This window comes from Odocoileus virginianus, chromosome 17, assembly GCF_023699985.2.
Source record: "Odocoileus virginianus isolate 20LAN1187 ecotype Illinois chromosome 17, Ovbor_1.2, whole genome shotgun sequence".
NCBI classification, from domain to species: Eukaryota; Metazoa; Chordata; class Mammalia; order Artiodactyla; family Cervidae; genus Odocoileus; species Odocoileus virginianus.
This window is the reverse complement of record NC_069690.1, coordinates 52,208,488-52,229,506: the sequence shown is the minus strand read 5'-3', so window position 1 is coordinate 52,229,506 and position 21,019 is coordinate 52,208,488. Positions and strand designations below refer to the sequence as shown.

Here is a 21,019-nt window from a genome sequence, read left to right as displayed (position 1 = left end):
TCTTTCTGGAGTTTTAGAAAATGCAGGTTGATGGGAGGATTAATAAAAATGAAAGGAGAAGGAAAACGTGCCTTGTTGCATCAGTGACTTAAAAAATTCTTGTGAAATGGACACTCCCAAACCAGTCAATCCTAAAGGAAATCAACCCTGGGTATTCATTAGAAGGACTGATGCTGAAGCTGATGCTCCAATAATTTGGCCACCTGATGTGAAGAACTGACTCACTGGAAAAGACCCTGATGCTGGGAAAGATTGAGGGCAAGAGAAGGGGGTGACAGAGGATAAGATGGTTAGATAGCATCACAGACTCAGTGGATGTGAGTTTGAGCCAACTCTGGGAGATAGTGAAGGACAGGGAAGCCTGGTGTGCTGCAGTTCACGGGGTCAAAAAGAGTCAGACATAACTTAGAAACTGGACAACACAACAAAAGTCATTTTACAGATTAGAAAACAACGGCCTAAGGAAATGTTAAAGGATGACTTTTTAAAAAGTATTCATCATTTATTTCTTTTTGGCTGCACTGGGTCTTAGCTGCAGTGCTCCAGCTCTTTGTTTCCATGTGTAGGCTTCTCTCTAGTTGCGGCTCATGGTTCACCGCCTGTGGGCTCTGCAGTTCGTGGCTCACTGGCTCTAACTGAGGTACATGGGCTCAGAATTTGTGGCACATGAGCTTAGTTGTCCCACGGCATGTGGGATTTTAGTTCCCCGATTAGGGATGGAACCTGCGTCCCCTGCATTGCAGGGCAGATTCTTAACCACTGGACCACCAGGGAAGTCCTAAGGATGATTTTTCTTTTTTTTAGGGATAAAACTGTGATTCTTATACAAATATAAAATGAACACATATCAGAGATTTTATTTAACTCATTAATTAGTGAAGGAACTAGTAAAAACTGGTCAAAAAAGAGTCCAAAGTCCAGACATATACATTGGCAGTCCGGAATACTAAAATTAATTTGATAATAGGAACAAGACTGATCACTATCCCCATTTTTCATTCAGACAGAAATCATTTTTATTAATATCAGTTTTCTACAACCCAGAGAGTTGTCAAGTAGCTCAAAGATAAGGAAAGTTTGTAGACCTTCTATTAGAATCAGATAACCCCTGGAAGGGTCCAACAGACAGTCTAGAGTGAAATACAGTCATGCCTTCAAGATTTAATGGCTGCTAAGTGGAAGATCTGTAATTCAATCCCAAATCTACATGTCTCCATAAGTTCAGACTCCTCGTTTTGTGCCAAGTAGCTTTTGAACAGTGAAAATGTGAAAGTGTTAGTCGCTAAATCGTATCCAGCTCTTTGCAACCCCATGCACTGTAGCCTGCCAGGCTCCTCTGTGCATGGGATTCTCCAGGCAAGAATACTGGAGTGGGTTGCCATGCCCTTTTCCAGGCGATCTTCCTGACTGAGGGATTGAACCCAGGTATCCTGCTTTGCAGGCAGATTCTACCATCTGAGCCACCAGGGAAGTCCCCTTGGTTTCAAAAATTGAGTCCCCACCTCCATGGAACAGACCCTGCAGAAATTTTTCCAAGGTCTCCGAAACCTCAGTCCATCATTTGCCATCTCGAGGGTGTCCCCGCCTCTGCACTAGTTTGGTAGACCTCTACCCCCAAAGTCTGGAGGGGCTCAGAGCCTGGTCCAGGCGCTGGGAAGATGACGGATGAGCCGCTGGTCTCCCACTGTGCTCCAAGTGTTAGAATAACTGAAGGGACTTCGGTAGCCCTGGCTCCCTTCAGATGGTCGGTTTGGAAGTTATAGGACGTTGGTACAGCCGGATAATACCTTCATCATGTAGCCGCTTCCAGAGTGTCCTCTCTAACTTGAAGTCATGGTTGATGTAAAAGATCGTTCGTTTCCAGGACTTATCATAATAGTGGTCAGAGAAGCGTTCGTGGCCCTCAGTGATGAACCCGTAGGCACTCACCTGCAGGAAGGTGGAGGAGAAATAAGGCCTGCGTGTGTGTCTCTTGGGTTTCTTCTCTGTGTGTGTTGGGGGCAGGGTCCTGTATCCTGGTTCTATCCCTGGGGGTCTGGGTGCAGGACCCCTGGAGGCACGCTTGCACACAGGCAGGTGTCTGCACTCAGGCCCCTCCCCCCATCCCCCAGCCATCATCCCTTGCTGAGCAGGCCCAGGGCTACCCCAGAGCTGTTTCTCCAGATCCGCGGGCTCCAGAAGCAGGGCCTCACCCGGTCACAGAGCTGGAGGGCAGTGAGCAGCAGGAGGGCTCCCGTGGTGGGCCGGTATATTCTCCAGTGGGCAGTGTTCAGAGTCTCAGACCTCAGGAATCTAAGAGACAGCCCAGCCCCCCAGCTGTCAGGAGGTTCACCAGGATGAGAGGGATTCGCCCCTTCCACGGGCTTCCTGCTCTCACCTGTTCTTCATGTATCGGAGCAGGTCTGGGTGCAGCAACAGGTATCTGTCCAGTTGGAAGGCTTCCTGGAAGGCCTCCTGGGGTCTGCGCCTGTGGGCAGGAATGGGTCCTTCATTCTCTTACCTCTCCGGGGGAGGGCCAAGGCAGGGTCATGGGCATGACTGGTCCCCCATCTCCAAGTGAGAGCTCAGAATGTCCCCACCTGTCCACCCTTCCCGGCTGCCCCCTCCACAGCTTGTCTGTGGGTGAGGGGAGGGGGCGGTGGGTACCTGAACCAGAAAAGGTTCCTTGAAGCCATGGTCTGATTCAGAAGCAGTGCTTCTAGCCACTCATAGTCCCGGGTGCCTTCCAGGAAGTGCAGGTAGCGGACATCCTGAAGACCAAGGACAGCGTGTGGTCCAGGAGTCCTACCTTTGATGGGGTGGCCTGACTTTGATCCCAGGCTGCCTGCTTGCTCTCCTCCGGCCTGGTATGGCTGCCCTCCCTGCCCTTGTCCCTCATATGCCTGGAGACTGTACCGACGAAAGGCTCTAGACTCAGGATGCTCCCTAACTCCCTGTCTGTCTCCCTGTCTCACCTGCATCCTCCCATATCCAAAGTCTGTGGGCAGCCAGGCCCATCCCTCTTTGCTCACCTGCCCCAGAGGCACATGCCGGAAACCCCGACTGCCCAGTATAAGGAGTGACTGGGTCAGAGAGAAGGCAGTAAAGCCGTAGAAGGAGGTCCGAGTACCCACATCGTGTTCATAGCCTTTGATGATGGCGCCACTCAGCCTAGCCAGAAAGACAAAATCAGAGCACATGAGGGCTGCTGGTGATGTGTGGAGGTGGTCGGGGGAAGGAAGAAGGGATGGGGGGCCGGCACTAGCGAGCCCAGTGATGGAGCCAGCTTCTGGATCCAGGCAGGGAGCACCCTGTGAGCTCTCCGGGAAGAGCCCTGCTCTGTAGAAGAGGGGTGGGGGTCGGGGCAGGTGCAGGCTCACCGGAACACATAGTCGTGGCTGTCTATCTCTGGGCCCACGTGGGAGTTGTTCAGGATGCCCCCGTTGCCCACCACGGCACAGCTGATGCACCGGGAGCTCCCGGCAGGGAGGCTGGCCAGGAGCAGCTGCTGCTGGGGCACGGGGGGGAAGCGCATCACGACCTTCTGCACCACTGCAATGTGGGGGCCGGGGGGATTCCACTCAGAGCCCAGCCAGGGCCAGGGGGCCGCCGGCCCTTTCTCCCGGGGCTGATTGCCCGCAGGGGAGAGGTGGGCCAGAGGCAGAAAAGCATGGTCCTCTGGGACTTCCCTGGTGGTCCGGTTGTTCAGACCCTACGCTCCCAGTGCAGAGCCTTGGGTTCCATCCCTGAGATCCCATATGCTGCAACGCATGGCCAAAGAGTAAATACAGATTTAAAACATAACTTTTTAAAAAGCCTGGCCTTCTGGGACTTTTCTCATGGTCCAGTGGTTAAGACTCTGCGCTCCCAATGCAGGGGCTGAGGATTTGATCCCTGGTCGGGGAACTAAGACTCCACATGCTGCAGAGCATGGCCAAAAAATATTTTAAAAATACTTTTTAAGAAGCATGGCCCTCTGCTGTGGCCTAATGCACATCCAGGCCCCTTGAACGAGGACTCACAGGAGAAATTGAGCTCCATGAAGCCGAAGGGCGGAGCGAAGTGCTCCAGGCGGTCCCACTCGCTCTGGTTGAAGTGTCTGGAGTCCAGGAAGAGGGTGAGGTTGGGCAGAAAGAGAGTCTGGAGCCAGGGTGACTTGGAGGCTTTGATCTTCACCGAGTCAGGGCAGGTCTGCAAGCAGGAGGATGGGTCAGGTCCGGAGAGAGGCCGGGGAAGCTGTGGGGCGGGGGGGATAGGGTCGGGTGGGGTGAGGGGCCCTGGGGCCCGGACGGGGAGGTTGGCGCGGGAGCAGAAACTAGCTGGAAAGGCCCCACCTCCGCTACATCTTCCATCCTATTCCCAGAGCCTTCTGGTCCCCCTGGTCATTGATCGCCCAAGCCCACCGCGAGCAGGACGTGTGCCACGGGTCTCATGTGTGGTGCCTGGCTGCAGTTTTGTGTGCAAACTTCCGTGTCTCCCCTCCCGTGGCTGGGGCCCCAGGTTGCTTTTCTTAGGGCTGGAAGAGAGAGAGGGTCTTGGAATTCTCTCTCTGGGGAGGATAGGGCTGGGCACCAGGTTGGGGCGTTCTTGTCCCTTGGTCCCTGCCCAGTCCTGCTCCTCCGCCTGCTGAGGTCACACTCTCTCACCCTTTCTGAGGAGCCTCCGGGCCTCCTGGGGACCGGGGCAGCCCTTCGATCACACCCTCACCTGGTTGAGCGTGTGGGGGAGAGCTTAGGAGCAGAGCCCCGGAGGGACGGGAGGGAGCGGGCCTCAGGGTCTCCAGAAGAGGAAAAACTCACCGTCTGCAGGCCGCCCACCTCCAGACTGTATTCCTCCTCAAAATCCCACTGGGGCTCAGACTTGAAGTTGGCGGCCTTCAGCTTCTGGCTTCGGGTGGCGGGGCTCGGGAGAGGGGCCGAGGAACGGGTGGGCTGGGCTCCGTCTGGGGTGGCTGCTCTGGCTCCCTTCCCCGCCCGCCCCCCTGCCCCGGGGGTCCGCGCCCCGGCCTGGTGTTTTGGAAGGAGTGTCTTGGCTGCAGTTGCCGGGCTGTCCCGCGGCTTCGTGGGCACCGCTCCGGGGCCTGTCGGCCTCGCCTTCCGGTCCCCAGATCCTTTGGCCGTCCTCGGGCTCCGGCTGTTCAGTGACGGCGCCTCGGTCCTGCCGGAGGCCCCGCCCCCACCTCCAGCTGTCGGGGGTCGCGCGTCCACCCCGGTGTCCTTGCTCGCCCGCGTCTGCGGTGCTGCCTTTCTGGTGGGGGTGGGCGCTCTGCCCGGCTCCTCGGCACGGGCCTTGCTGCTGGTCTGCGCTCCTCTGAGCTTGCCCGCTATGAGGGTTGTGGCCTTGGGGTGTGTGTCCCGAGCACGGGTCCTCTGTACTGACTCCATGTGGGTGGTCGCCCTCCTTCTCGTGATGGGTGCCTGAGATATAGCATTTTGCAGTAACTCTGGGGACCTTTCCTTAATGTCCTGTTGATGCTGATTCCTAGAGAAAGAGATGGCTTTGGATGAAGGCTAAGGTTGTAGGGACTTGAGCAGTGTAACTAGCATTCATTTTTGTGTCTCAAGCGGACTTCAAATCAGTCTTCAGGAGAGGGGAGGGGAGGGGCATTGCTGGCTGCTTCCCAACACCAAGCAGCACCTGTTGGCAATGGATCTGGACACTTACTTCTGACCAGTGCGTGTGCTAAGCCCCTTCAGTCATATCCAACTCTTCATGACTCTCTGGACTGCAGCCCACCAGGCTCCTTTGCCCATAGGATTCTCCAGGGAAGAATACTGAAGTGGGTTGCCATGCCCTCCTCTAGGACATCTTCCCCCCTCCGGGATCAAACCCACGTCTCTTAAATCTCCTGCATTGGCAAGGGGGCTCTTAACGACTAATGCCACCTGGGAAGCCACTTTGGACTGGTAAAGAAACCTGAGTAGTGGTACCGAGTCTGGGGAGCTGGAACTGGAGGCCAAGGGCAGAGCTGAACTGCTCACGTCTCCATGCTGCACTTCCAGCTCCCTGGGCTCACTCCTTGCGGCTCCAGCATCCTGTATGTTCCCAATTGTGAGTCTAAGAATGAGTTTGTGTGAACCTAGTCCTGCCACCTAATATCTTGTGACTCAGTGGGACTTAAAAAAAAATATAGGTAACAAAGATATCTTTGTCCACAAGGAAATGGGAAAAATGCATGCCTGTTAAGACTATAGTTGCCAACCTTGATTCTGAAAGATCTGCCTTAAAGATGTGCTTCTTATCCTATCAGCAGTCCAACACTGCTTAAAAGCACTGTTGAGAATTCCCTGAAAGTCCAGTGGTTAGAACTCAGCACTTCCACTGCAGCAGCCCAAGTTCAATCCCTGGTTGGGGAACTAAGTTCCCACAAACTGTGAGGCATGTGTTAGAGATAACGGACAAAAGGCGTGCTTCCTACATGGAAGCTAGGAAGGCTTCCTGAGGAGCTCCCCTCTGAAGAGGATTAGGAGTGGGGAGGAGGAAATTTCAGTCCCCAAAGCATGAAAAGTTGTGGTGTTGGGAGACTTCCCTGGTAGTCCAGTGGAAAAGACTCCACTCTCCCAATGTAGGGGGCCCGGGTTCCATCCCTAGTCAGGGAACTAGATCCCACACGCTGCAGCTGGGACCTGGCGCAGCAAAAGTAAATAATACATATTTAAAAAAAGAAAAGGTGGGGTGGGGGGGCTTCCCTGGTGACTCAGTGGTAAAGAACCCACCTGCCAATGCAGGAGACACGGGGTTCAATCCCTGGTCCAGGAAGATCACATGTGCCTCGGAGCAACTAAGCCTGTGCACTAAAACTATAGAGCCTGGGAAGCTGAAACTACTGAAGCTTGGGAGTAACCCATGCTGCCCAAGAGAAGCCATCGCAATGAGAAGCCCACACACTGCAACAAACAGCTCCTGGTCGCCATAACTACAGAGAAGCTTGTGCAACAACAAGGATCCAGCACAGCCAAAAATAAATAAATAAAATTATATATATACATATATAAAAGAGTGGGGATTGGGGCTTGTCTGGCAGGAGATAATCCCAAACAGGCAGTCAGGACCAGATCATTATTTGCAGTGTATGAGGAATTTAGACTTGAATTATTTGTCTATCCCAGGTGGTGCTAGTGGTAAAGAACCTTTCTGCCAATGCAGTAGACATAAGAGATGATGTGTTTACATTTTTGAGGAAGTGGCAGCAATGACCCAGGTAGTGACTAAATTATGTGATTAAACTTCAACTCCCAATGATTATACACATATATGATTGCCTGGGATATGAGGGTTTATATTGCCATTTTCTAAAGGTCATGGATGGAATTTACTGAATGCTCAAGTTGTTTCCATCCACATGCTGAGAGCCCTGCCTCTGTCTTGCCCAGACCCTAAGTGCTCCTGAAGTTGTACTCTGTTTGCTAGGCTGGGGTGGGGTGGGTGGGGCGGGGGACTGTGGTTCTATTAAATGACTCTAGTTCAGAGGAATAGGCAAACAAATTCACTCAAGCAAAAAGCAATTTGATACTATAATTCTGATCTACTTTGGAGGTAAATATATAAAATTTGCTCTTAAAAAATAAATAAATGGGGACTTCCCAGGTCATTAACTACATCCCAGTAGTTAAGATTCCACAGTTTCAATGAAGGGTATGTGGGCTCAATTCTTGGTCAGGGAACTAAGACCCCACAGCCAAAAAAAGCAAAACATATATATAATAAAAATATAAGTATATTAAATTTTATATATATATATATATATATATATATATATATATATGTCCTGTAACACTACATGGAAAAACCCGAATTAACTTTTTGGTCAACCAAAAAATTTATACACGTATATATGAAAGCTATGGTTTTTCTGGTAGTCATGTACAGATGTGAGAGCTGGACCATAAAGAAGGCTGAGTGCCAAAGAGTCAATGCTTTCAAACTGTGGAGCTGGAGAAGACTCTTGAGTCCCCTGGACTGTAAGAAGATCAAACCAGTCACTCCTAAAGGAACTTAACTGTGAATATTCATCGGAAGGACTGATGCTAAAGCTGAAGCTCCAGTCCTTTGGCCGCCTGATGCGAAGAGCCAGCTCATTGGAAAAGACCCTGATGCTGGGAAAGATTGAAGGCAAAAGGAAAGAGGACGGCAGAGAATGAGATGGTTAGATAGCATCACCGACTCATGGACATGAACTTAAGCAAACTCCTGGGAGATGGTGGCGGACAGGGGAGCCTGGCGAGCTGTAGTCCATGGGGTCACAGAGAGTCGAACATGACTTAGTGACAGAACAACAAACAACAACAATAAGTATTAAATAAGTATATCTCTAGCAGGGATCACATAGCTCTATTCCATAAATGAAGCAAAACAACAACACATCACCCAGGGAGGACCTGGAAGCAAAGCAATGGCAAAAGGTTCAAAGTACAGATCAAGAATCACAGATACAAAATGACCTGTGTAGCCCAGTGGCTAGAAGCTCTCAGTTGAGGAACCAGGGCTGTTTTAAAGAAAGTCCTTTTTTTTTTTTTTAAATTTTGCCTGCCTGGCCTCTTCATTGCAGCCTGTGGACTTTCTCTAGTTGTGACACCTGGGCTTCTCTTGTTATGGTGCTCAGGCTCTAGAGTGCACAGGTTCAGTAATTGTGGTATGTAGGCTTAGTTACTCTGTGGCATGTGGGATCTTAGCTCCCTGACCAGGGATTGAACCTGCATTCCCTGCACTAGAAGGCAGATTCTTAACCAGTGGACCACCAGGGAAGTCCCTAAAGCAAAGTCCATTTTTTTTCAAGCACCTGTATCTTGTACCAGGGAAGTCCCTAAAGCAAAGTCCATTTTTTAAAGCACCTGCATCTTGTACCTCTGGGAAAAATCACACTTGAGAATAAAGTTTGTTTTACATATTATCCCAAGTTCAGTTGATATTTTTATTCTGGCATTTTGGAATACTGACCTTAGGGTTAAAAGTAACATTCCTCTCCTCCCCTGCCCCCTCCCCAGAGTCCTCACCAGGGAAAGGGGAGAGGGGCGAGGCGTATAGAAATAGAGAGAGTGGGCAGCCTGCCCCAACCCTGCTCCTGTTCTCCCTTATGGCTGGAAGAGCTCCCTGGAATCTGCAGAACCCAACAACCGCGGCAGTATTCAGTAACTTGATCAGGGCTTTATTATTCCTGCTTCCTGGTGACGTGAGGAGCTCTGAAAGCAAGTTGAGCCGGTCTCCTGCAAGGTGGCATGCAGGGCAGCCCTCTGATATGTAGTGGTTGTCACCTCCCCATGACTTAACCTCCTGGGCTCCCCTGGACATGTTTTTGGGTTGAACTTGAGGTGGAGAGAACGCTGACTTCTTGACACTTGGCAAATGGGCAATGGAGCCTAGGTGGGTGGAAAGTAGCCTGGGTTCTAGTCCAGCCCCGCCTCTAACTAGCCAGCTGTGTAATCTCAGGCAAGTCACAGGACCCTGTGAGCCTCTGTTTTCTTATCCACTGTGAGAATCTTAAAACCTGCCTTATAAAAGGGTTGGAAGGATTTTACAGACCGGTATAGAAATGGCATTTCGACCGATGTGTATGCATGCTTAGTTGCCGAGTCGAGTTTGACTCTTCGACCTCATGGACTGTAGTCCGCTCAGCTTCTCTGTGCTTGGGATTCTCCAGACAAGGAAGCTGGATTGGTTTGTCATTTCCTCCTCCAGGGGATCTTGCCGACCCAGGGATCGAACCTGGGTCTCCTGCATTGGCAGGCAGATTCTTTACCCGCTGAGCCACTGGGAAAGGCCATTTCCAACAATGCTGTTATACAAATACAGGCACGTTGAACTGGGTCAGACACTGACATTAAGTGACACACAGCGACAGTTAGAGATGCCCACAGCCCCTGTTTGGGTTCATGCATCCGGAGATGAAAATCTAAAGGGGCGACAGGCCTCAAGGCCATGGGTAAATAATATTTCCTTGATGGCCCTTAACCACTTAACTGAGAAATCAAGAAATAGCAGGTGGGCATGTTGTAAATAGAGCAGTAGATTACCAAAAAGAAAATCAGAGGGGGTTGAAGTAATCACCTTGGAAATCAGAATCCTGGAGCAGGGAGGAGACTTGGGGACAGTTGTGTTATTGTATTTATTGGTTATTTCATTTATTTATTTTTTGGCCATTCCCCATGGCATGAGGAATCTTAGTTCCCTGATTAGGGGTTGAACCTATGCCCCCTGCAGTAGAAGTGTGCGGACTGCCAGGGAAGTCCTGGGGATGGCTGTGTTTTGATATGAGCCTCCTTATACTATTTCACTGAAACATTTGCATGTTAGTAAAAATAAGAAAAATTAAAGAGAAAACTTATAATCAAATGAGACATCCTATTGAGAATTTGAAAACACAATGCAATATTTATTGAGTGGTAATTATAGGCCAGGCTTTTGGAGCTATCTGTTAGGAATGAGAGATAAAAAAGCTATAGTCATCACTCTTAAGTGGATCACGAACCAACAGGCGAACAGAGATGAATGTAAGTTGATGCAATAATGTGTTATTATGTGGAAGACAGTGGGCACACAGCCTAGGGCATGTTCTGTTTGAGGGGGACACTTCAATCCACAGTGACACCTAAACTTTTGCTCCTCTTTCTTCACAAGTTTTCTGAATTATTTTCCCTTTTACTAAAGCAATGCGTGCTCCTTACTGAAAAAGCAGAAAATGAATTTCAGCACAAAAGGATGTGAACTTGTGATTATACTTTTTCAAAGAACCTACTGTTGACCCCCGAGGGCATGAACATCCAGATCCCTTTTCTTTGCCTATTATACTCACAAATGTAGTTGTATAATATCCTGGAATGTTATTTGGTTGTTTTCCTCGCTGTGTTTTCTCCCTTTCCTATTGGTGCCTGCCTCCCACCCACCACCAGCAGCTAATGGTCAGCTCTACATTCATTGCCCCCACGGACACATGTGCAGACAAGAGCTGGAAAATAAAGAATACCCTGCAAGACCTTCTGGCTTTTCCCCTCCAAGTACCTAAGCCCTCAAATGGGGAGAAGATTTGGGGAAATAGATAAAATATCTTGGAGAGGGACCTTTCTAGTTCCTATGCCATCATCCCCTCCCTAGAAATATTTACTCTGGGAGGAGGAAGGAAGGGAGGTGGGAGAGAAGGGAGGGCTCTGTAGGGCCCAAGACCAGAGGGCTCCTACTTCCTGGTAGTGTTACAAGGGTCTCTTAAGACCCCTGAAAGGAACTGACTGTGTATAGAAACTGGGAAGTTAGAAACCACATCACAGGACATTCTCACACCTAAGCCAGGTGACACAGAAGAGCCAAGAGGTAGTGATGATGCACATCTTGCGGCAAGCTGATGGCTAAGATTCAGCTGCCCTCTCCTGGGCCTTGGCACCATATCAGACATCCCAGAGCCCTTGATGCCCTCCTGGGGATGGGGTAGAAGAGTAAGAATGTTTGAGGTTAAGTTTTTCTGATTCTAGCTAAGGGTCCAGAATCAGAAACCAGAAGGTTATAGAAAACACAGCTTGGTTCTACACCAAAGCAAAATACAATACCAAACAGAAACCAGGGGACTTCCCTGGTGGTCTAGTAGCTAAGACTCTGCATTCCCAGCGCAGGGGGCCCGAGTTCAATACCTGGTCAGAGAACTAGATCCCCCCTGCCACGACTAAGACCCAGCACAGCCAACTAAATAAGTAAAATATTCACAACAATAGCCAAAACAACAAAGCAGAATCCATAGGTCTACTTCACAGCTCACTCTCCATGATCATCTCTGAAGCCAAAACAAGGCATCGCGTCTTCTAGGATAAATTTATTCCAGACTAGGGAAGCCAAGCAGACACAGACCTGGTCTTTACACACCAGAGAGCAAATTGGAGAGTGGGACCAAAACTTTTGTCAGTTTGGTGCACTTGTGTTTGTCTTAAAATGATATGAAAGGTAGACCAATAACCTAGGTTTGAAATCATAGAATTGTCTAAAAATCCTTGTCACCACTGCCCCCACCATCGTATCTGTCACCAAATCCAGCTGATTTAACTTATTCTCAGTCTTTTATTTTTGGTCCTGCTCTCATCATAACCTCCTTGCCCCATGCCCCAGGGACTCTATCTTAAACCACTACATTGGCCCTCTAACCTGTCTCCTTAAAACTTCCTGTGCCCTGGGGAGTTCCCTGGCAGTTCAGTGGTTAGGACTCATCACTTTCACTGCCTGGACCAGGGTTCAATTCGGATCAGGGAACTGAGATCCTGTAAGCCATGAGGCACCGCCTAAAAACGAACAAACAAATAAAAACCTCACTGTGCCTGGCCATCTACGCAACCTACAATCTATTGACAGAGTGACCTGTGTAAAGCAAACATTCAATCAAGCTACTCCCTTACTCTAAAATTTCATTTTTTTTTTTTTAAATAGAAAATTTATTAATAATTTTCGGCTGTACTGGGTCTTAGTTTTGATGTGTGGGATCTTCAATCTTAGTTGTGGTATATGGGATCTAGTTCCTGGACCAGGGATGAAATCCAGGACCTCTGCACTGGGAGCCTGGAATCTGAACCACTGGACCACCGGGGAAGTCCTAAAATTTTTAATAGCTACAGAACAAAGTTATTTAAGGTCACATTCATTCTTTTATCAGTAAGCATTGACACTGTGTTACATATGTACAGTGTCTGGGACCTGTTCAAATTATTGGAGAAATGGAGACAAATGAGACAGTTCCTACCCACAAGAAATTCATAGTCTGGCAGAAAAAGACACGTTTAAGATTTATGACATCAGGATGGATATGATGGAGAGACGTGGAGGGTGGTGCAATGCTGGGAGCAGGGACATTGGGGCCAGCCTGCCTGGGTTTGAACATCAGTGACCAGGGTGACCTTGGCCAAGTGATCTAATCTCTCTCATCTACTAAGGAGTTGATGAAGATAATAGTATCTACTCTCTGGCTCGATATGTGATTAGTAATCATGACTCCGAGACCAGTGCCTGGTACGCAGTGAACACCTTATCAGTTCCTATTAAATGGCCCATCTGTCAGTCTCCCATTCCTGAAATCATCCTTTGCTCCTTTCTGCACCATTGCTTACGCTATTTCCTCATTGCTTACGGTGCTCCTGCTTGCTGAAATGTCACACAGCCATCAGGCACCTTGCAAATGCTCCCATCTCCACTGTGTTCTCCTTTACTTCCCACCCCCATCCCCTTGGTTTGGATGACACTTTTCTGTGTGCTCTGGTAGCATCTGTCTCATTTGACTTTACTGAGGACATTTATCACTAATAATATCACCTGTGTTCTCTTGCTTTGTGTATGTCTCTCTCCTCCTTTGGACTTAAAAAAAAAAATTCCATTTCTTTCTTTATTTTTGGCTGCTCTGGGTCCTCATTGCTATGCCCGGGCTTTCTGTAGTTGTGGTGAGAGAGGTGCTCCTCTGGTTACGGTGTGTAGGCGTCTCATTGCCGTGGCTTCTCTTGTTGCGGAGCACGTGCTCTAGGAACACAGCCTCGGTGCTTGTGGTACGTGGACTTAGCTGCCCCACAGCATGTGGGGTCTTCCTGGACCAGGGATCAAACCCATGTCCCCTGCACTGACAGGCAGATTCTTAACCACTGAACCACCAGGGAAGTCCTCCCTTGGACTTTAAACCTCTTGAGAGTCAACACATAGGAGGTAGTGGAGAAGCATGGGATTTGGAGCTCAAATTCTCTAAATTCAAATATCCGTTTTGCTACTTCCTGGTTCCATGGAATTCCCTTTAATGTTTTTGAGGCTCGTAATCTTCATTTTCTGTGAAAGAATAAAAATACTAATCTTGAACTGCAATTGTAAAGATCCGAAATAACACATGGAGGGACTTCCCTGGTGGTCCAGTATGGCTAAGACTTTGAGCTCCCAATGCAACAGGCTTAGGTTCGATCCCTGTTCAGGGAACTAGATCCTGAATGGTATAACAAAGACCCAGTGAAGCCAAATAAATAAAATTAAAAACAAATAAATATTTTCTTCTTTTAAAAAGAAGAAGAAGAAGAAAAGAACAGATGGAAAGGCCCCTGGAGCACAGATTAAGATCTGAAAATCTTCTCCGACTCTCAAATGATCATGGCAAGTCACAAAGTGTAAACATCAATGCGATCAGTTCAGTTCAGTTCAGTTCAGTCGTTCAGACGTGTCCGACTCTTTGCAACCCCATGGACTGCAGCACGCCAGGCTTCCTTGTCCATCACCAATTCCCAGAACTTGCTCATACTCATATCCATCAAGTCGGTGATGCCATCCAACCATCTCATCCTCTGTTGTCCCCTTCTTCTCCTGCCTTCAATCTTTCCCAGCATCAGGGTCATTTCCAATGAGTCAGTTCTTTGCATCAGGTGGCCAAAGTATTGGAGTTTCAGCTTCAGCTTCAGCATCAGCATTCAGTCATGCGATAATGACCTTCATAAACCACGGGGATCTACAGGTGTGTTCTATACTGTGCACCTCCCTTCCCTTTCTGATTTTGCACCCACCCTCTGCCCAGGCAGCTCTGCAGGGAAGGGAGGGCATGACCAGTCAAACTGCAATACCACCCATCACTTTTGCCTCTCCCTGTCTCTCCCTCCTCTCTTTCAGAATATCTCCTGATTTCCCCCTTCTTGCTGTTCTTCTGTCTCTTAGTCTAGATCCTTCTCACCTTGAGTTTTAATGGCTAAAGGTGGCCCTAGCCCCTCCCTTCACACCAGGATAATCCGCCTATTGAGTCGTCCAACTCCCTTGGGTGCCACTGCTGGTCAACTCAAAGTGGCAACTCCCTCCTCCTAAACCGTCCTGTTCACTTCTGGCCAACTCATCGTCTTAAAATAGCTCTGTCACGAGGCAAGTCTGCCTCCCTGGCTGAAAGCCTTTTGCAGCAGCGCTGGGTCCCACCTTCCTAAATGCCCTTTCTCTGCGACCCAGAGGAAACCTTCACTTCCCTGAGGTGGATTCACTCTCAGGTCAGCAGAGAGGACACTAATTTAGGACTTAGGCTGGCGCCCTTGTTTATCCTTTGCTCACTACACGTCTTTCCCCAGGCACTCACACAAGCCCTCTCTGTATCCTAGGTGCCATCTTCTCTTTGAACCTTTCAACAGACACAAAATCTTCTCCTCTGGGGACCACTATTGTTATGGCGTCCACTGTCTCTGCTCTCTTGGAATGTAATAATATAAACAGTTTATCGAGATATCTCAGTATGTGGCCTATTTCCTATCCCTTAAAATTGTGGGCAGATTCAATAACTTTACAGTCACTTTCAAAGTCAGGACCATCCAAAATGCATGTACATCAAATCATAGAGCTTCAAAAGACATGAAACAAGAACTGACAAAACAGAAGGGAGAAATATTGTTTAGTCGCTAAGTCATGTCCAACCCCTCGCTGTCTCTTGTATGGTCCTCTGTCCATGGGATTTCCGGGGCCAGAATACTGGATTGTTGCCATTTCCATCTCCAGGGGATCTTCCCGACCTAGGAATTGAACCTGCATCTCCTGCTTGGCAGGCAGATTCTTTGCAACCACTGAGCCACCAGTGAAACCCGAAGGGAGAAAGAGAAAAATTCAAAACTGTTTTGGAAATAACTCAATAACTTTTCTTCTAAAACTAAACTTAAGGACTTCCCTGGTGGTTCCAGGTGGTCCATGCTCTCAGTGCAGGGGACCTGAGTTTGATCTCTGGTCAGGGAACTGGATCTAATGTGCCACAACTAAAAAGATCCCTCGAGCTGCAACTAAGACCTCATGCAGCCAAATAAATAAAAGTATAAAAAAATAAAGTTAAACATATACTTTCCTTATAACACAGCAATCCCACCTCTAGATATTGACCCAAGAGAAATAAAACTATGTACACAAAAAAGGTTTGTACAACAATGTTCACAGCAGGTTTACTCTTAATTCATAATAGCCAGAACTAGAAACTACCCAAATGTCCATCAAAAAGAGAATGAGTAAATAATGTGTGGTATATCCATACAATGAAATGATTTATAAACTTTAGAGGATCCTCAGATTCACCACTAGCCCGAGAAATGCAAATTAAAAAGAGAAACACGCTTTTACTTATCAGATGATTAAACTTGAAAACCATTCACAAGATCCAGTGTTGCCTCAGAGGTTGGAGAGAGAGTTAACTTTCACACCTGTATGTGTAGCCTTTTCTGAGGATGACTTGATGGTGTCCATTGACTTTTTTAAAGATTTTTTTTTATGTAGACCATTCTAAAGTTTTTATCAAATTTATTACGGTGTTGTTTCTGTTTTTTATATTTTTGGCTTTTTGGCTGCAAGGCATGTGGGATCGTATCTCCCTGAGCAGGGATCAAACCTGCACCCCCCAACATTGGAAGGCAAAATCTTAACCACTGGACCACCAGGGAAGTCCTTCCATTGACATTTAATGTAAACATATTCATTATCTTGGCTATTCCACTTCTAGAAATCTACCTACAGAAATACATAAGTGCCCAAAGGTATGTGAAAAATGAGTGGCAACCCAAGTGCCCATAGATGTGGTTGGCTAAGCTGTATCCATTCTATAGAAGCTATGCAGCCATGAAAAGGAAGGGAATAGACCTGTATGTGCCAACATGGAAGGAGGTCCATGATATAGTTGATTAAAGAAGTCACTCAATGTGTATAGTGTGACACCTATCTGTCCGTCTGTCTGTTCACCCATCTGTCCACCTGTTTATCTGTCTACCTACCTATCACCTACCTTTGTTGTTTATTGTCGTTTAGTCGCTAAGTCGTACCTAACTCTGAGACCCGATGGACTACAGCCTGTCAAGTTCCTCTGTCCATGGGATTTCCCAGGCAAGAATACTGGAGTGGGTTGCCGTTTCCTTCTCTAGGGGATCTTCCTGACCCAGGAGTTGAACCCATGTCTCCAGAAATGGCAGGTGAATTCTTTACTGCTGAGTATCACCTACCTATCTACCTACTTATCCATCTGTTGTAAGGGTTGTCTAACACAAGTTAAAGAGCACAGATTATGGAACCAAAATGTCTGGGTTTGCTTGCTGGCCCTGCAACTACCAGCAGAATGAACTTGGATCATTCATCTAAACTTTCTGTGTCTCAGAATACTCATATAAGCATTAGTAAGTTAATACACATAAAGCATTTAGAATAGTGCCTGGCATATACTGAGTACTATAGAAGCATTAGCTACAATAACATAGTAATTATTTCTACACCGAAGTGTTAAGGGTGGTTATCCGTGGAGACTGGGTAGTGATGGGGTATCATAGGGAGACCTTTATTCTTGCTTTGTCTTGACGTATTTTTTAAAACTTCATGAGGGTATGTTTTATTTTCAAATTCTAAGAGTAGTGAGACAAAATCATTCAAAATACACTGAATCTGGAAAGGTAGGGGTCTCTCCCTGCAGGAGATGTGTTTGTTAGGAAAATGGCCTAGAGTGTCCTTTTGAAGGATTCACTTGGGACCCAGAATTTCAGCTGCCCCCCTAAGTGAGCAATGTCTCATTTTACTGACAAAACACCTCAGAGACTGTATGATTTAGAAGTTAATGGGAGACTTCCCTGGTGGACCAATGGCTAAAACTCCAAATTCCCAATGTAGGGGGCTCAGGTTTGATTCCTGGTCAGGGAACAGTAAAGAATCTAACTGAAGTGCAGGAGACCCAGGTTTGATTCCTGGGTTGGGAAGATACCCTGGAGAAGGAGATAGTAACCTACTCTAGTATCCTTGCCTGGAGAATTCCATGGACAGAGGAGCCAGGTGGGCTACAGTCCACAAGGTCAGAAGAGTTGGACATGACTAAGGGACTAACACTTTCACTTTCAGGCAACTAGATCCCACATGCCTCAACTAAATATCTCATGTGCTGCAACTAAGACTTGGTGCAGCCAAATAAATGAACATTTTCCTTTTTTAAGAAAGAAATATATATATATATATATACACACACACACCGACTCCACCCTCAACTCAAGATAAGGCCTGATTACCCTGCAGCGACTCGAATGGATCGCCGAGTTGGCCTGCACAACACAAATGGAGGTCTGACTCCCCTGTTGCACCTCTAGAAAAAGCTCAAGTTCCCCGCCTGAGCTCGACAAGAAGCCTGACACTCCTTTGACAACTCGAGAGGAAAGTGGAGCTCCATGCTGCAACATGAGACGAGGCCTGAATCCCATGTTGATACTCCGTAGGAACCAGGAGATCCCTGTCGCAACTGAAGAGGAACCCCCAGTTTCCCACCTCAACACGAGATGAAGCCCTATTCCCCTGCAGCGATTCAAGAGGAATTCCGAGGTGCCCTCGCAACTCGAAAGGAGGCCTGACTTCCCTGAGTCAACAGGAGAGGTTCCCTGAGGTCCATTGCAACTCGAGAGGAACCCTGAGCTTAAAGAAATATTATATATATATATATATATATATATATAAAATATATATATATATTGTATAGTATATAATATATATATTTCTTTATATATATATATAAAGAAATTAATGGAATTCATGGGATAAATCATTTGCTTTAGTACACAGAGAATGGCATGTAATGAACCCCAAAACTGAGGTTATTACTCACAGACCTAGAGGGGAAAATAGTCTAGTTTTCCACCTATGCCTCCTGGAGACCCGACCAATAGTTCTCCAACTCCTGCCTCTACCTCCTCTGTGTATAAGCGCCATGGCCCCCCATTTTCCTGTTATACCACCTTCGTGTCCCCCCCAAGTCTCCCCTTCCGGCTTCCTCGCCCATGATTCCTGACAACCTTAGTGATCCCTGACATTGCCTGTCACCACAGAGGTGTCTCAGATGTCCCTCATCCTCCCCGGGCTATCATTTTCGTTTCTTCTAATAAACCACAGGGAACTTGGAAAGGGCAGACTCTTACCTGCTAGGCTTTGTGTTAGGTTCCTTAATAAAGGAGGGCAAGGTGAAGAGGAAGAAGATGAGCACAGCCAAAAGCAAAGGCCCCTGGATAGTTTGGGCCAGATGACAGAGTCTCCTTGGGCAAGGCCTCATGTTGGTGGGTCCGGTCTTGCAGGGAATTTCTACATGTCCTGGGGCTCTGATGTAGACAGCAAACAGTTTAACTGCTCAGATCTCCTGGTCACGGTGTGCACCCTTTTGTCTTAAAAATGAGCCACGCTGGTGAACGCGGAGTCTTCCAGAGTGTGCCAGGGAAGGGAGCTGCCTTCTCTGCCTTATGAAGGCTTAGAGGCTGGCGTGGCTTGAAGGAAGAGAAACTCCTTCTATGCAAACAAGTTCACCTTCTTTTCCTGCTGTCTCTGAAGCCGATTTCTGAATGTGGAACTTTAATGAGAAACATACACACGTTACATGGAACCTCACTTTCATCAGGTCGCAAACCCTGGGGGACCCTGGACAAGTACCTGGACTGGAAGGGCCTTGCACAGCCTCCGTCTTCAATGTGAGTTTTACAAGAAAAACACAGGGCACCCATTCAGGCTTGACACCCCCTTGCCATCTTCCTCTGAGAGACTGTGCAGCTTTGGACGGGAGCTCTCAGAACACCTTGTTTCCTGAGTTATTTTGAAGGGTGGCTGTCAATCTTGGGTGCCCATTCGAATCATCTGGGAAGCTTTAAAACATCCTGATGCTCAGGCTACACCTCGACGAGTCAAGCCTGAATCTCCATGGAGAGCTAATTTCCATGCATGGGTATTCTTTACCCTAGGTGATTCCGGTGTGTGGCCACATTGAGAACCACTGATGTGCAGCCATTCTGTTCAGTCTTCACTACTTCTCATGCAACGTGGGGTGCTTCGCATGCATGAATGCAACCCTCGCAGCCACCCCAGGAGCGGAACACTGTATTACCCACCTCATTTTACAGTCGAGGAAACTGCCTCTGTGCATGGGCAGCTTGCCCAAGACCACGGAGTGAGCCACTGGCTTGGGGGACTGGATCCAACTGACCCATAGATTGTATTCTTACTGCACAGCAGCGTCTCTGAGCCACGATATGAAAAGCACAAAACCACAGGACACGGGGAAAAGGTACAACTCGGAGGAATAATATCAAGATCAGTGGTAGAAAACAGAAAATTCAGAGACGCCACCCTTCCTAAAGTACTGTGGATTTTCCGTTTTTAAAATGACTGCTGGCAGTAAGGTCGAACAGTGCAGTCGAAGTGGGAGAGGTGGAGCTTGGAACAACAGGGCTTTGAAGAACTTGGGACCTAGGTTCCCTGCTTAGTCATCACAGCGTGCACTCCCCGAATGCACAGAGTCCAATTCTTCCCCTAAAGTTCTTGGTTTTCACCCAGGTGATGTGCCAATAGATGTTTGAATCGCCTTCCCCAGGGAGGATGAAAAAGGTGCAAACATGATACTGTAACTCATTGTACTATTCCAGCGGATGGACTAGAAGCAAGGAGAGAAAATCCTCTTAGTACTGATCCGGTCTCTTGTCTATCTCTGCGCACCTAACCTGTAAGTGCTCAAACACCAACTCCATAATAAACATGTTCTTTATAGACCCATGTCCACTCATAGCTCTTCGCCTTACCTGACACTTGGCCCTGGGTTCGCCTGTGTACTTGGCATAGGCAGTCCCCCGACATCCTGGTGCCTGTTTGCGATGCCAGGCAAATGCCCTGCACAGTGGGAAGGGGCTTTCTTACCCACAGCGTGGATTTGCCTAAACGCAGTGTCTCTTTCACCTCACCTCTGTTTTGCAGAAGGCACTGGCTATCAGTGTTCTTTCTGGCTTCCCCAGAGCGTGGCGATCTAGTTGAGCTCCTGGGCACCAGCTGAGGTACTGTATACAGCCTGTCCCTCTCATCACCTTAGGGGTGGGTTGAACTTAGAGTTCTCAAAGCCAGTTGGTAGGGGCGGGTTCATTCAGCATTCTCACTTCCTGGTTCTCAGATTCCAGTCCAATGTGCTTCTCTGTGTGTGCCTGGGCCCAATGGGAGACCCAGAGAAGTATGAATTTTCATGGAAACTGGCTTGCCAAAAATTTTTCACATTATCACGATGTTTGTGCTCAGCAGTCTCCTTTTTCTCTCCTGCTTAAGCAAAGGTTTTTGACAT

The 21,019-nt window shown here is 48.0% G+C and overlaps 1 protein-coding gene across 3 annotated transcripts; it reads right to left on the bottom strand.

The window, feature by feature from the left end:
- Positions 1-832: 832 nt before the first annotated feature.
- Positions 833-20,756, bottom strand: ST6GALNAC1 (ST6 N-acetylgalactosaminide alpha-2,6-sialyltransferase 1). 3 transcript variants are annotated; one of them, XM_020915597.2, is made up of 9 exons: positions 18,852-20,756; positions 4,779-5,460; positions 4,002-4,170; positions 3,360-3,531; positions 3,012-3,150; positions 2,647-2,750; positions 2,378-2,467; positions 2,193-2,292; positions 833-1,929 (listed from the first exon to the last, which is right to left on the bottom strand). In XM_020915597.2, exons 1-9 carry the CDS (start codon positions 18,980-18,982, stop codon positions 1,738-1,740), a joined length of 1,779 nt encoding a protein of 592 aa, XP_020771256.2. In that variant the 5' UTR covers positions 18,983-20,756; the 3' UTR covers positions 833-1,737. The 3 variants fall into 3 exon arrangements, with proteins under 3 accessions (XP_020771256.2, XP_070336019.1, XP_070336018.1); XM_070479918.1 differs by having other exon boundaries at positions 2,647-3,150; positions 18,852-19,273; positions 19,354-20,756; XM_070479917.1 differs by having other exon boundaries at positions 2,647-3,150; positions 18,852-20,347; positions 20,493-20,756.
- Between the last annotated feature and the right edge of the window lie 263 nt (positions 20,757-21,019).

Bases quoted from the DNA above. Each gene is read 5' to 3' on its own strand.
- ST6GALNAC1 (XM_070479918.1), bottom strand. From the start codon at position 18,982: ATGAGGCCTTGCCCAAGGAGACTCTGTCATCTGGCCCAAACTATCCAG. The intron at 3,532-4,001 runs GTGAGTCCTCGT...CCCACATTGCAG, and splicing joins CATGGAGCTCAATTTCTCCT to TGGTGCAGAAGGTCGTGATG. The intron at 3,151-3,359 runs GTGAGCCTGCAC...CTTTCTGGCTAG, and splicing joins AGCCACGACTATGTGTTCCG to GCTGAGTGGCGCCATCATCA.